Source organism: Nothobranchius furzeri, chromosome 16 (assembly GCF_043380555.1).
Source record: "Nothobranchius furzeri strain GRZ-AD chromosome 16, NfurGRZ-RIMD1, whole genome shotgun sequence".
In the NCBI taxonomy this organism is placed as follows: domain Eukaryota; kingdom Metazoa; phylum Chordata; class Actinopteri; order Cyprinodontiformes; family Nothobranchiidae; genus Nothobranchius; species Nothobranchius furzeri.
This window is the reverse complement of record NC_091756.1, coordinates 35,739,420-35,754,522: the sequence shown is the minus strand read 5'-3', so window position 1 is coordinate 35,754,522 and position 15,103 is coordinate 35,739,420. Positions and strand designations below refer to the sequence as shown.

Here is a 15,103-nt window from a genome sequence, read left to right as displayed (position 1 = left end):
CTTTTTTTATCTTTGTGCGCAAGTGCGAGTGGCTGTGTGGCAGGAACAAGCACGATCAAATCATCCAAATATTAATTCTGCTTGGTTCAAAGTTATATAAACCAAAAAAAAGCCAAGTTTTGCATGGAGTAGGGGCTGCATGACTTTTTTTTTTTTAAAGTCGACAGTCGAGTCGACTCGGACTAGTCGTTGATGACGTCCTGAATGAATTACCTTTGAACTGCAGTTTTAAAAGATCTACCAACTGCAAAAACAGCGGAGTGCGCGCTGATCGCACAGGTGAGATGAAATCACCGGAGGACAAAACAGCAGCAAAATGCACCAGGCACAAATAAAAGACAGAAAACATAAAAGGAAATGAGCCGACATGAACGACAGCGTGTTAAATTTGTTTTTGAGGTGGTGACACCTAATTTGATAATGTTACTGTGGCCGTGCTCAGGACGCAGATGTCTGGAGAGTGTCAGCGATCAGAGCTTTGCATGCACAAGCTGGTTAAGGTTAGGATGGGGGTGAGGGGAAGGTTAAATTGCAAGAGGGTAAAGGTCACAAACTGGTTAAATGTCCGTTTTACGGCGGGTGTCAGTACCAACGCTCTGGCACAGCACGTCGCCTCCCAACGCGCAGGGGCTCATCACCTGCTGTCTTTTCCGAGGACTGCATCTTGTCTGTCATTATCACGTGACAGTGACTAGTCACAGGCATAAAAAGTCACTACAGAGCAGTGAACAGTGCAGATGACACCACTGTCATTGGGCTCATCCAGGATGGTGATGAGTCTGCTTATCAGCGAGAAGTTGAGAGGCTGGTGGTCTGGTGTAGTCAGCACAATCTTGAGCTTAACACCCTTAAGACTGTGGAGATGGTCGTGGATTTTAGGAAGCTTCCCACAGTGCTGCCCCCCCTCACAGTATCCAACAGCCCAGTGTCAATGGTGGACTCATTCAAGTTCTTGGGAACTATCATTTCCAGGGATCTGAAGTGGGAAACAAACATCAACTCCATCGTCAAAAAGGCTCAGCAGAGGATGTATTTCTTATGGCAACTAAGGAAGTACGGCCTACCACAAGAGCTGCTGATCATCTTCTACACTGCTGCAGTCGAATCCATACTTTGCTCATCCATCACTGTCTGGTTTGGGTCAGCCACAAAAATGGACAAATGCAGACTACAGCGTATTATTAAAACAGCAGGAAAAATCATTGGTGCCCAACTGCCCTATGTCCAGGAACTGTACATCAGCAGGACCAGGAAAAAGGCAATGAATATTGTCCAAGATGCCACACATCCTGCATCTACTCTCTTCCATCTCCTCCCATCTGGCAGACGCTATAGATCGCTGTACACAAAAACTACCAGACACAAGAACAGTTTCTTTCCTTCAGCCATTTCTCTCCTGAATCTGTAGATTATTTTACCATCCTTTTATTATAGTCTTCAATACTTATTCAGTATGCTAATGGATGTGTGTGTGTGTGTGTGTGTCACAAAGAAATAGAAATGAAAGAAAAGCGATTGAGATTCTGCAATGGAGAACTCTGCACTATTTACCGTGTGTAGCCCAGAGCCAGCCTGTGGGCACAACAAGGATGACACTGTGGATAAAAGATGTCTCATTCTGATCTGTAGGAAATCTTTTAAAATCTGTTCGACTCTGTCATCATTTGGACATTTTCTGGCAAATTAAACATTGAGAACATATTTGCTTGGTCTCTAGATTTAAATGTTTTTGACCTTCAGCGGTGTTTTGCCCTCTTTCCAAACTGAATTGTTCATGAATATCAGAGATCTGAAAAGTTCCTCCTTAAGATCTGGTGTGGGTGAGAAACTTCAGCTCAACCTTACTAGGAAGTTTATTGGTCTTGATTTGTTTTACCTAAAGCCCCCACATACAGATATTTTGTTTTTATAATTATTCGTACAGCAGCTTTTATCCAAAGTGACTTATATTTTATGGGTGTTTTTTTCTCTAACATGCTTGTTTTTGGTCTGTGGGAGGTAATCGGAGTACCTGGAAAAAACTCACACATGCATGGAGAGAACATGATAACTTCACACAGAAAGCTCACAACTGGGATTTGAACCTGTGACTGCTATCAGCTCCACACCCAGACAGCCCAACCATCAATGTTGCGTACCTGTGAATGACTGTGCCAATGTCAAAGGGTTAAAAACGACTGCTGAATCCTCGCATCTCAGATGAGCACTCAGTTCACAGCATCATAAAGCTCACACAGCTAATGGCATTGGAGAGAAACAACGATTTTTGTGCTCATTGACTATGCATGAGCATCTGGTCAATGTGGATGTGTTATCTGATCACAGATCTCCCCCCAAGAGCCTCCTGATGCGTTTCCCTGTGCACAAGATAAACAAGCTGAGTGCTCAAGAGTCACGCTACACACCCACAGCCGCCGGTACACCGGTTACAAATGCAACTTCAGTCTTAACTAAAAGCATTAAAAATCAGGGGCAATGTACTTTAGGTTTAAACAGGATCGCTGTTTTCATTTGTGAAAAGGCACAAAAAACAAGTCCTGTAGCAACAGTCTAATAGCTTGATCCAGCGCTGGGTTTGGGCTGGGACATGGACAGAAGTGGACTGGCCGATCTGGTATTGTCCCAGAGGGCCGCTTGCCGAGCTTGGGCCGAAATGTTGTAGGCCCATATCTTTGTGGAACAGTACAGTTGGGGTGGAGTGGCAACACAGTCCACTGATTGGGGGACAGAAATACATCACTACTTGGAACAAGTAAAACAAACCTTGGCGTTCCATCGTTTGTGTTATCATTAGTTGTACATTAATGTGAGAAAATGCCAGCAAGTGGCAGCAAGTTTTGGTCAGCTTCAGAGCTCCATACATTCCTCACCATTGCTGTGAAAGTCCACAATCATGAGGAGCTAGACGAGATCGCGAACGCAAGTTTTTAAAGACATTCCTCAGCGGATGAGAGCTGAAGGATTTGAGTGGACGTCGGAACGGAGTAGAGCCAAGCTGAAGAAATTAAAGGCCCAATGTAGAAAAGTTGACAACATGTGACAGTGTGAGCATCCTGTCACAATGTCCCGATAGATAATGCGCCCTGGCTACTTGGCCAAAGGGATGTCCCTTTGGCTGACTTGACTGGTTAGAGCGTATGACTCTCACCCGGGAGTCTGGGGATCGAATCCCGCCCGGGCCCTCGTTTATCCACCTTGCCACAAACAGAAACAGAGTGGAAATGGGAAAATATACGGAGGCCACAAACCGAGGCAACGAGTCACATGTGGAGCCGGAGCCTGTTGGTAAGCATTTCTATCTTTCATTTTCTTTCTTTCTTTCTTTCTTTCTTTCTTTCGCTCTACAGACCATTCATTTCAGCACAAGTATACAGAATAGTTTCACAACTTATTTATGAAATTGCAAATGATGGTATGTTTAACCCAACCTGCCAAGTGAGAGCCTAAACTGCAATCGAAACGCTTGCCTGAAATTGCTGCCCCATACCGAGCCACACTGGCTGACAGTGACCCGCCCCGTCCCGAAGTGATTATGTTTTTCAGGACTTGTTTTATTACCATAATTAGTTGATAATATTAGAAATAAACTAGAAGGAGTGTGGTCTAATGACATCAACACCCTATATGAGGTGTGCATAATTATTAGGCAACTTCCTTTCCTTTGGCAAAATGGGTCAAAAGAAGGACTTGACAGGCTCAGAAAAGTCAAAAATAGTGAGATATCTTGCAGAGGGATGCAGCAGCCTAATAATTGCAAAGCTACTGAAGCGTGATCATCAAACAATCAAGCATTTCATTCAAAACAGTCAACAGGGTCGCAAGAAGCGTGTGGAAAAACAAAGGCGCAAAATAACTGCCCATGAACTGAGAAAAGTCAAGCGTGCAGCTGCCAAGATGCCACTTGCCACCAGTTTGGCCATATTTCAGAGCTGCAACATCACTGGAGTGCCCAAAAGCACAAGGTGTGCAATACTCAGAGACATGGCCAAGGTAAGAAAGGCTGAAAGACGACCACCACTGAACAACACACACAAGCTGAAATGTCAAGACTGGGCCAAGAAATATCTCAAGACTGATTTTTCTAAGGTTTTATGGACTGATGAAATGAGAGTGAGTCTTGATGGGCCAGATGGACAGGCCCGTGGCTGGATTGGTAAAGGGCAGAGAGCTCCAGTCCGACTCAGATGCCAGCAAGGTGGAAGTGGAGTACTGGTTTGGGCTGGTATCATCAAAGATGAGCTTGTGGGGCCTTTTCGGGTTGAGGATAGAGTCCAGCTCAACTCCCAGTCCTACTGCCAGTTTCTGGAAGACACCTTCTTCAAGCAGTGGTACAGGAAGAAGTCTGCATCCTTCAAGAAAAACATGATTTTCATGCAGGACAATGCTCCATCACACGCGTCCAAGTACTCCACAGCATGGCTGGCAAGAAAGGGTATAAAAGAAGAAAAACTAATGACATGGCCTCCTTGTTCACCTGATCTGAACCCCATTGAGAACCTGTGGTCCATCATCAAATGTGAGATTTACAAGGAGGGAAAACAGTACACCTCTCTGAACAGTGTCTGGGAGGCTGTGGTTGCTGCTGCACGCAATGTTGATGGTGAACAGATCAAAACACTGACAGAATCCATGGATGGCAGGCTTTTGAGTGTCCTTGCAAAGAAAGGTGGCTATATTGGTCGCTGATTTGTTTTTGAATGTCAGAAATGTATATTTGTGAATGTGGAGATGTTATATTGGTTTCACTGATAAAAAAATAAATAATTGAAATGGGTATATATTTGTTTTTGTTAAGTTGCCTAATAATTATGCACAGTAATAGTCACCTGCACACACAGATATCCCCCTAAAATAGCTAAAACTAAAAACAAACTAAAAACTACTTCCAAAAACATTCAGCTTTGATATTAATGAGTTTTTTGGATTCATTGAGAACATGGTTGTTGTTCAATAATAAAATTATTCCTCAAAAATACAACTTGCCTAATAATTCTGCACTCCCTGTATCTCTAAAGCCTGATTTATACTTCTCCATCTGCATTGGTGCTGAGACACAAAAAGCCATTGAGTGTCAGAGCAAGGGCTCTTCGACGGGCTCACAGACTGTGACATGCCCAAAATTTTAAACATCAATCGAAAGTGATGGAAACTGCAAGCTTGTGATTGGTCAGGTTGCCGCTTCCTGTATATTTATCACCAGCACTGCCGTTGCCCCATTGAAAAGTAAAAAGGTATTTAGCGGCAGATCGGTACAACTTCCGCAGCACTGCAGATGCGGCACCAATCTGCCTGTCAATCTTGCGCTCCATTTTTCCCTCACTTGTGAATAAGACACCAAGATACTTAAACTCCACTTGGGGCAGGACCTCAGGGATGGACTCCATGTGTAAGAGTCCAGCTACCAGGTGCTAGCCTACATGCTCCACCTCTAGGCCTGGCTCCAGAGGGGGGCCCTAGTGGCCCACATCCGGGCGGAGGAACACTGTTTCGATGTATAATATTCATCATAAGGGGTCTCTGGGCTGCACTTTCTAATTTTAACCTTGTCCCTCATCTAGGACCTGTTTACCATGGGAGACCCTACCAGAGGCATAAAACCTCAGACAACTTAGCTCTTATGAACACTGGGACACTCAAACCCCTCCACCATGGAGGGGTTTCACATAATCAATTGGTTATTTCTTCACAGAAGTATACATTTATTTCTTATGTGTTTATGATCCCAACAACATACATTCTGAATTTATTCCTCACTAAATTGGATGCCTCTCTATTTCATGGTTAATTTCATGGCAGGAATCACATTTTTGTCACAATAACAAACATGTTTTAGCAGAGTCTGTGGTTTCAGGGCTACAAGAAATAAATTTTGGGTCGCTCCTGCAACAGGCTTTTACTCTTTCCACAACACTGCTGCTCTTTGACTTGGCAACCCCACAAGCCTAAATATGATTGGCTCTGGAACCAGGAAGTATGGACTACTACGTCCTTCATCTGCTGTCTTAAAAGGAGGACAACTGACAACCCCTGTGTCACGATCTGCCCCTGCCCGCCTGACTGTGTTCCTCTCCTGCCATGATTACCCTTATTGTTCTCTCCTGTCCCTCGTTTACCTGCCCATGTTTCCCTAATTAGCCCTCTGTATTTAAACCACCTGTTTTGCCCCTGTCCTTTGTCAGTTCATTGTTGTTGTCTGCTGGTGTTTCTGTTCATCCCATCCTGCCATTAAATCATTTTTACTTTATCCGAAGCCTGCATTTTTACCTCCTGCTCAGCTCAACCACACATGGTCCGCCGTCTCCACCTCCTACACCGTGACAGAATGAACTGACCCAAACCGGGACCTGTGGTGAGCATTTCTACATCTCCCTGGAGGATTTATTTTTATTTTTTGTCCTTTAGCAGAAGGAGATTCTGGCCCAGGGTGTTGGCGCATCCTACCTGTTCTCCGGGGTGGTCAAGCCTCTGGGTGGGTTTCGGCACATCCGGTTCGTTTCCTGCGGTGGTCAAGCCCTTCTCCTCTCCTGCTTTCTGCCCCCGTCACGTTTGTGTCATGGAAGCCGCGGATCCTGGAGCTTTGAAGGAGTTATACCCCCTACGCACGCCATCGTTCTCTGGGGTGGTAGGGCTAGTCTCCCCGCTCTTCTCCTGCTTCCCTGCACCCAAGCCTCTGCCAGAGATCCAGCGAATCGTGCCGTGCACCTGCTCTGACCGGCTGTCGAGTGCCTGCCGCCGATCCTGGTTTTCTGGCGTCGCTCCTGCCGTTCGTCCACTTTCTGGTCCACACTGTGGGGCTTATGCCTGCAGGTCTCGTACGGCTGCAGTCCCTGCTGGGTCCCACGCCTGCTCCAGCAGTTCTCTGCCTGGGTCCCACGCCTGCTCCAGCAGTTCTCTGCCTGGGTCCCATGCCTGCTCCAGCAGTTCTCTGCCTGGGTCCCACGCCTGCTCCAGCAGTTCTCTGCCTGGGTCCCACGCCTGCTCCTGCAGTTCTCTGCCTGGGTCCCACGCCTGCTCAAGTCCGGTCATGTTCCAGTCAAGTCATGTTCCAGTCAAGTCATGTTCCAGTCAAGTCCCTGTTCCAGTCAAGTCCCTGTTCCGGTCAAGTCCCTGTTCCAGTCAAGTCCCTGTTCCGGTCAAGTCCCTGTTCCAGTCAAGTCCCTGTTCCGGTCAAGTCCCTGTTCCGGTCAAGTCAAGTCCCTGTTCCGGTCAAGTCCCTGTTCCGGTCAAGTCAAGTCCCTGTTCCGGTCAAGTCAAGTCCCTGTTCTGGTCAAGTCAAGTCCCTGTTCCGGTCAAGTCACAAGTCAAGTCCCTGTTCCGGTCAAGTCAAGTCCCTGTTCCGGTCAAGTCCAGTCTTCGAGTCCCTGTCATGTCCAGTCTTCGAGTTCCCGTCCAGTCCCTGTCCAGTCTTCGAGTCCCTGTCCAGTCTTCGAATCCCCGTCCAGTCCCTGTCCAGTCTTCGAGTCCCTGTCCAGTCTTCGAATCCCCGTCTCCAGTGTCGTGTGGCCTTATGGGCGTCTGGTATCCGCCCTTAAGGGGGGGGTACTGTCACGATCTGCCCCTGCCCGCCTGACTGTGTTCCTCTCCTGCCACGATTACCCTTATTGTTCTCACCTGTCCCTCGTTTACCTGCCCATGTTTCCCTAATTAGCCCTCTGTATTTAGACCACCTGTTTTGCCCCTGTCCTTTGTCAGTTCATTGTTGTTGTCTGCTGGTGTTTCTGTTCATCCCATCCTGCCATTAAATCATTTTTACTTTATCCGAAGCCTGCATTTTTACCTCCTGCTCAGCTCAACCACACATGGTCCGCCGTCTCCACCTCCTACACCGTGACACCCTGAGCTGGGGTTGTTTCAAATGTAACCTTCCTTCAAGCATGATTCAGACATTAGACTGTTCTGAGATTATTTCACAAGAATTCTACATTTATGTGTAAAAATGGTGAATAATCCTATTAGTTTTACATTAAATGAACATTTCTGTTTTTCTATTTTAACATCAATCAATCAATCAAACAAATTTTATTTGTATAGCACCTTGTACAACATTATCGGAAGCCCAAGGTGCTGAACAACATCAGTAAAGGAAAAACATTCCCAGTACATTGGCATAAAAGCAGGATAAAAACATAAAATCATAAAATATCAAGCAAACACTATTACAGATAAAGAGAGATATTGGAATAAGACTAATTGATAAAAAACAAATGTTGGACAAAATAAAATCAAGCATCTGGGTTAAAAAGACGAATAGTTAAAACCATAATGTCAGGGCAATTCAAATGACCCTAGCGCTAAAACGCAATCAAATAAAAATGAGTCTTTAAACGAGACTTAAAGACTTGAAGGGATGGTGCCTACCTAATGCTCAGTGGCAATTCGTTCCAAAGAGTTGGAGCCAAAATAGAAAAAGCACGACAACCCCTCGATCGATATTTCGACCGGGGGACCACCAGAAGTTCCTGCTCGGCTGAGCGAAGAGACCGAGATGGAGCATACCTGTTCAAAAGTGCAGTAATGTATGAGGGGGCACTGCCCTAGAGGGCCTTATAAATGAGAGTTAAGATTTTAAACTTAGCTCGATATTTTACCGGGAGCCAGTGCAGAGGAACCAGCACTGGGGTGATGTGCTCTCGACATCTAGTGCCTGTCAGGAACCTAGCCACAGAGTTCTGCACAAACTGGAGCCGTGCAACCGTGCACTGGGCCAGACCAGCATACAGAGTGTTGCCGTAGTCCAGCCGGGACAGGACGAAGGCATGCAACACAGACTCCAGATGAGCTCTGGACAGCAGAGGCCTGATCCTGGATAGTCTTTTCAGGTTAAAGAAACAGGACCTCACCACTGTATTTACATGAGTGTCAAGATTAAGTGATGAGTCAATTTTAATCCCCAAATTACTGACCATTTTCTTTTCATAGGGTGTCAATGGGCCAAGGTCAATATCAGCACCAGAGCCATTTCTTCGGCCAGGACTAAGTATTATGACTTCTGTTTTGCTCTCATTTAGGTGCAAAAAATTAGAAGCCATCCAACATTTTATGTCCTTCAAACAATCCAGTAAAGGAGAAACAGATCTATCCTCCCCACGTCGAAGAGGGAGATAGATCTGGCAGTCATCAGCAAAAAAATGAAATTTCATATTATGCTGGCGAAGGAGGACTCCAAGAGGAAGCAAATACACTGCAAATAGGAGAGGACCAAGGACAGAGCCCTGTGGCACACCCCAACGAAGTTTCACGCTGGGTGACGTTACATAAATCTCTTAAGTAGTTTAGCAAATAAAATCCAAGGATTGCCAGATTACACTTAAAGCATGTTATATCAGACACCTCTGGACCGTCTTCCTGCCCTTGACTTTCATTTGTCTTCATTTCCATGCTCCACTCGTTGTAACTCAACTACCTTGACCTCCTCGGCTTATCGTCATGTTCCACCATCAAAACCTGCCAGGTGATGCTCGTGCATTTGTTCTTCAATAAACAATCTATCTGCATATCATCTTATGTTGTGTGTTACCATTTGACTAAATGGTATTCTGTGGCTACAGCAGTGAACTGCAATTTAAAAACAATCTGCATAAAATAAAGCTCAATATCCTCAACAGCTCATCTCAAGCACAACTATTTTATCAGAATATTTGTATTTCTGGTGGCATTGATTGGAAGCATTGGTCAGCAAATATTTTTAGGTGCGATTGTAAACGTTTATGGGTTTTGCAACAGCAATGCGGGCTTTTGTGAATTTCCCTTTTCTTTGTCCCTCCATTCAAATGTTTCTTTTCATGACTGCCTCTTCACAAACATGTCCATTTTATGTTGTTTCACATTTGCAATAACACAATTTAAATGCAGCTTTTATAGAAGCACTAACCACAAGTTTACCAAGGAAGCACCTATGAATAAATATTTCATTTCCTCTCCACCTGTGTTCATTGTTACTCGTTATTATGTCATTGTGAAAAATGGCCTGCAGTTTCATCTTCTTCCCCCATCGTTCATCTGAATCAGTTTAATCTTAAACTGGATGGAGGTCATTTTGTACCATTGAATGACTTACATAATCTAATTTAATTTTCTGCTATTCTCTGCAGTATAACTAATTAGCCATGGACGTCTTCAGATGTGTAATGTCTGGAAAATTGCCTCTCATCTTGATAACTGTAATCAAGGCAGAACGAGACGCAGAGTGAGCCAGTAAACACGGCGTAAGTCGGGTTGGAATCTAAACAGTTAGCTAAATCTGTAGCTACAAAGTAGAAGGTTGCTTTGATTTCAAGTGAAAAGAGAACAGAGTGAAGTTAGTTAACCTCTCAGCCAGGGGTTATCTGCCACCAGAGGAATGTTTAATCATGGACTTTCTTCCACTCGTAACCTTTTGCACTTCTGAAATTTCCTAAAAAGAAAAACGTACATATATAAATGAAAACTCACTCTTTTGTGCAAGATTTTAATATTTGATGACTATTTTACCCATCCAAAGTGAAATATGAGTTATTGATGCGTTTTGCAGGCTGAAATCTTTACGGATACTAAAATCCCTACGGATGCTGACAATGATCAGCATATACCCAACTCTTCTCCTACAGTCAACATCAAGCCTCTTTTGCTTTCAGAGAAACAAATCAGTGATTTCAAACCATTGTGTTTTATAGCTTTAATGTTCAGCTGTTGCATTATGAAGTTTTATTCTTACCCTTATATTTGCAATCATACACACATCCTTAGTATTTGAATAAGTGAATTCATGGTGAAAATTGCCCAGAAAGTGTGATTGCATTTAAGCTCCTGTGTGTAACAGGGTGATGCATCATCAAGAGGTAAATTAGTTCAAATTTTTAAGTAGTAAGCACATTCAACGAGCATGTAAGCAGTAAGTACATGTGAAAACTAAGTATTTCACTGTTTCCACTTAAATTTAAAGCCCTTCTTTGCAATTGGCTTTAAAAAACATTTCATAAATTAGTTTTTGCTTTTTTTGTATAAAACAACTGAATAACTATAAAAAGAAAAGTATAATTCAGGAAATCAGTCTCAAAATACCAAAAGACTGCATCAATCTATTTTGACCAACAGCCCTCTTCATTGTCAAATACCATGATGGGATTTTAAAATTATGTTGTACGTTGAAGCTCAATTTCAAAACACAACTTAATCAGTAACCAGCACTACATTAATTTTCATGCCACAATTTTATTAAATAAATAATGGTTAATAATCAAAGCCATCAGAAAAATAGTAATACAAATCAAAAAGTACTGTATTTTCCTTTGATATGTGCAAATATTAAAAAGAAAATCTTAAAGACTCAAGTATCCCAATTTGGACTTCTATAATGTTTTGCTATTTGCTTTTCTCCAAATGGTTAGGGTAAGGGTTGCAAAGTGTTTTGATTCACCGAAAAGAAAATCATAATTTGCTGGCAAGGTTTCCCTCTCATATCATACAGCGCATTGCAAACTTTAGCTGTTGCTTTTTTGCTCACTTAAAAAAAATTCAAAAACTTGATACAAGCAACAATGGACAAATAAAGGTTCTGTTGCAGTGAAAAGAATGATTTTTGCAGGTATTTTGTGTTTAGTCTGGTTTTAAGAAAAATAAACAGTACAACCTGTTTAGTTGTGCATCAATAATGTGCATTTCTGGTGTTTTGGCCATTGTACTGGTGCCATGAATGGTTAGGGCAGAACTTTTATCCAGGTGCTAAACAATTTGCATGTTGTTTTAATGAGATGAAAAGACGTGCAAAAGATTTTATGTTTTAATGATAAAAAAGGCATCAAGAACTGTGAACTGCTAGTTATGCTAATGCTAGCATAATGAGAGTCCACATTCAGGGCCTGCCTCCCACAAAAGACTCCGCCTTCATCGACCATGAAGACCGGAAGTCAGTGGCTGTGAAATTGGACGGCCAGATTTATTCCCAGTGCTACCCAATGCCATGTCCTGTCGCCTAGCAACCATGACTGCACTTATAAGATGATAAAGCTAAACTTAGCTGCAATAAATGAAGAACTACAGGACCCGTATTAACATCTGAGTGACACTTGCTGATGCTGTCGAAGCATGTAGGTTAATAAAACCTTCATATGCCGTTATTACCAGTGGTGGCTGGTGGCTATATTTGTAGGTTGGGCTATAAGACATTTATTAAAACGCTGCTGTTCAGAGATTTTTTAGCCACACTTGCTGTTAGCCAGTCCTTCCGCTGAAACCAGATCACAGAAAAACTTTGGTTTTGCAGCTTTTTCTTTAGTTGGATTTGTATATCCGTTGGTCTATCTGCCCCCAACCTAATATCTATTTTCTCTTCCAGAGACGTTGATGAAAACGGGTGGGATATAAAATAATCTAACTCATTCGTTCTAATTTTGCACGCTGCCGCCACCATTATTCCAGTCCTCTCTGTCTATGCCAAACCACACACTGTCCATCATAATTGGCTAAAGCCTGAGGCCTTAGTCAGACTCTGGGCTGAACAGAATTAGCCCATTTAAGCAGCAAATTAAGGGGACGTGTTTCCAGCCTTTCAATCACTTCATGCCACTAACTGCATTGAATATAATGGGGCTGTTTGGGCTGGGAAAAATTAGCCCTTTGGAGAGAGTTTGCTGTTTTCTTGAGACAGTTGAGCAGCAGTTGTGTAAATCTTTCAAAATGTGATGCAATTTTTTTCATTTGTGTTTAATAGATAAATATTTTAACATTTTGTTTTTACATTTGGTAGGGCTTAGCCCTACTAGCCCTTGTATACCATCTGTCACTGGTTATTACAGAAACTGGAAAATGTAACCCCCCATACAAGTTCAGTTACGATGGCTTTCCTAATGACTTTTGACAAAATTATGTTTAAAAAAATCAACAATGCTAATGAAAAAAATCCAAAAAGCCTAGCAATTTAATCACTTTAAGAGTTAAATTTTGTACTGCCACATTTGAAAATACTTGTATGTAAGACTGTGTTGCTCTCCCACTGTGTGTGTGCGACTGGAAAATGATGATGCATTCGGTCACATATGGACAACATTGTTGCTTCGCTGTCAAAAAAATCTGCCTTAAATTGCTCACTTGCGATAGCCTAGAAATCTAGACAGACAGTAGTCAAAGCAAAATGATTTTTGCTCTGCATGTCGGTCTAGCAACGCTCCATGGGAGCCCCATCAGGTCTGCCATTGGCCTGAGCAGAATTGTATCAGGCCAATCGCAGTTCTTTGTCGGTTTGATGGGCGGGATGATGCATCAGAGTGGAACAACTAATATAACGGTGGCTCGTTTGAAATATCTTTGGCATCAACTTTAGACTATTTAGACTTGGGCCTTTCTTTAAGTCAAGAGCAGATAGAGGTACTCCTTTATTTAGAACAAGGATGTATTTGCGTCTTCTTTGAAAGTGTATGGCGGACTGCCCCATTGACTGCCATCCATAGAGGTGAGTATGTGACATTGTTTGTTGTCCAATAGCATGCAGAGACAGTTTGAAAGTCAACCATAGATTCTGCTCCACAACTGAAATAGTCTGGCCATAACCACAACTAAAACCTGGTTATGGCCAGACTATTTACATAAATACGATGGCTTGCCAGGCTAGCCTTGGGAGGATGTAGGCCTTGAAATTAGACACAGCCTGATTATTATTTCCTGATTGTTTTAGTAATCTAAAACAGATGTTTGAAAATAAATGTATTAGCTACAGACACTGATAGTCAAGCTAGTAGGTGAAAATATACACTGACCTTCAAAAGATGGCGAATCACAGAGACCAGGTTAGCTTTAGTGACATCACTTCAAGTTATCACTGCTGTTAGCTCACTAGCTAAACATGCTTGGTCTGTGTTTACTTACCCTTTGGTTCAAATATAAAAGGTACAATTTGTGAAGATATAAGAAACGTGAGTTGAAACTTTCTAAACAAGCACAGGGAGAAAAGTGTTAAGAAGTCAGTGTGTGTGTGGGGGGGGGGGGGGGGGGGGCAAACTGACTCACAGTATGAGCGGATGGATGGCTTATTAGTGTTGTGCCCTTTTTGGGCAATCAACTAAGCAGAGAAATTGTTTTTAAATGTAGCATATTGAACCAACATTGCTGAAAATATATATATTTATAAAATGTAGATCAAAAGTCTTTGTTTATAGGCAATGCCCGTCAAGTCTGTTGGAGTTTTTCATGTTAGTTCAGCGGTCAGCGTTCATTCTACGCAGTTTAGGGGGCAGGTTGTCCTCTGGTCGATTCCCTACCAGAGGGATGTGGAGGGGTGCCGGAGCTGGAGCAGTGACGGTGTTGAAGACTGATAGAAGTCTGTGTTTCTCCAGATCACCGTCCTCGGCGTCTCCATCCAAAGACAGCAGTTGGACCTGCTCTTCTGGCTGTGCTTGTCTCATGACCGGGATAGAGCTGGACCTTAACCTCTGAATGCTAAGTGGCAGGTCTCCTGTGCTGGAGGCTTTACCCCCAGGCAATGCTGACCCAGTCTTCAGTGCCCTCCACAGGTGCTCCTCCTTAGTGGAGCTCATTCGCTGGAGTTTACTGGGCAGCCTGAAGGTTTGTTCTTCCACGTGATCGGCATTGTCGGCTGACAGGAGCCTTTCTCTGCGACTTATGCGACCAGCGTTACCCAGCAGAGGAGAGGGGAGCGTGGGCACAGCAGGAGGAGGATTGGGTGATGTCAACGAGTTCTTCTCCTCCTGCTCTTTGACGCTGTAAGGAGGTGTGGGAACCTCGAAGGTGTTGTGAAATTGGGAGTAATCAACTCTGAAGAAGCCCTCTTCCAGAGACATGACAGGGAGGAAGCGATGGCCCCACAGGACTTCATCTTCAGTGTAAGATGTTCTTGCCTGGCATGTCATGCCTAAAAGCCACAAGGTAAAAATTAAATAAAGATGAGTGATTAAATAAAAAAGGCACAGAAAGCCAAATAAGAAGATAAAAGAAGTGACAAATCGTTTCAGGGAAAGGGGGAAGACGGGAAAGAAGCAGCCATGATGGACAAAAGCTAAGGATGTTGAATAATTAAAGACATGAAATTAAACATTCCACTCAATATTTTATATTACTGTAAAAGGCTTTTTGCCACAGGCTAAAAGTCGATGAAACAAACGATTAGCACTCA

The 15,103-nt window shown here is 43.3% G+C and overlaps 1 protein-coding gene across 2 annotated transcripts in view; it reads right to left on the bottom strand.

Annotated features, from left to right (window-relative positions):
• Positions 1 to 15,103, bottom strand: part of LOC107387908 (G protein-activated inward rectifier potassium channel 1) — a 66,039-nt gene that overhangs the window by 28,112 nt on the left and 22,824 nt on the right. Inside the window, exon 3 of one of the 2 annotated variants that reach the window (XM_015963167.3) lies at positions 7,398 to 14,842. The exons of the other annotated variant lie outside the window; for it this stretch is intronic. Coding sequence (XP_015818653.3) covers positions 14,169 to 14,842 — 674 coding nt within the window. The 3' untranslated portion in view covers positions 7,398 to 14,168. Of the gene's footprint in view, positions 1 to 7,397; positions 14,843 to 15,103 lie in introns of those variants that run through there. 2 annotated transcript variants of the gene reach the window in all.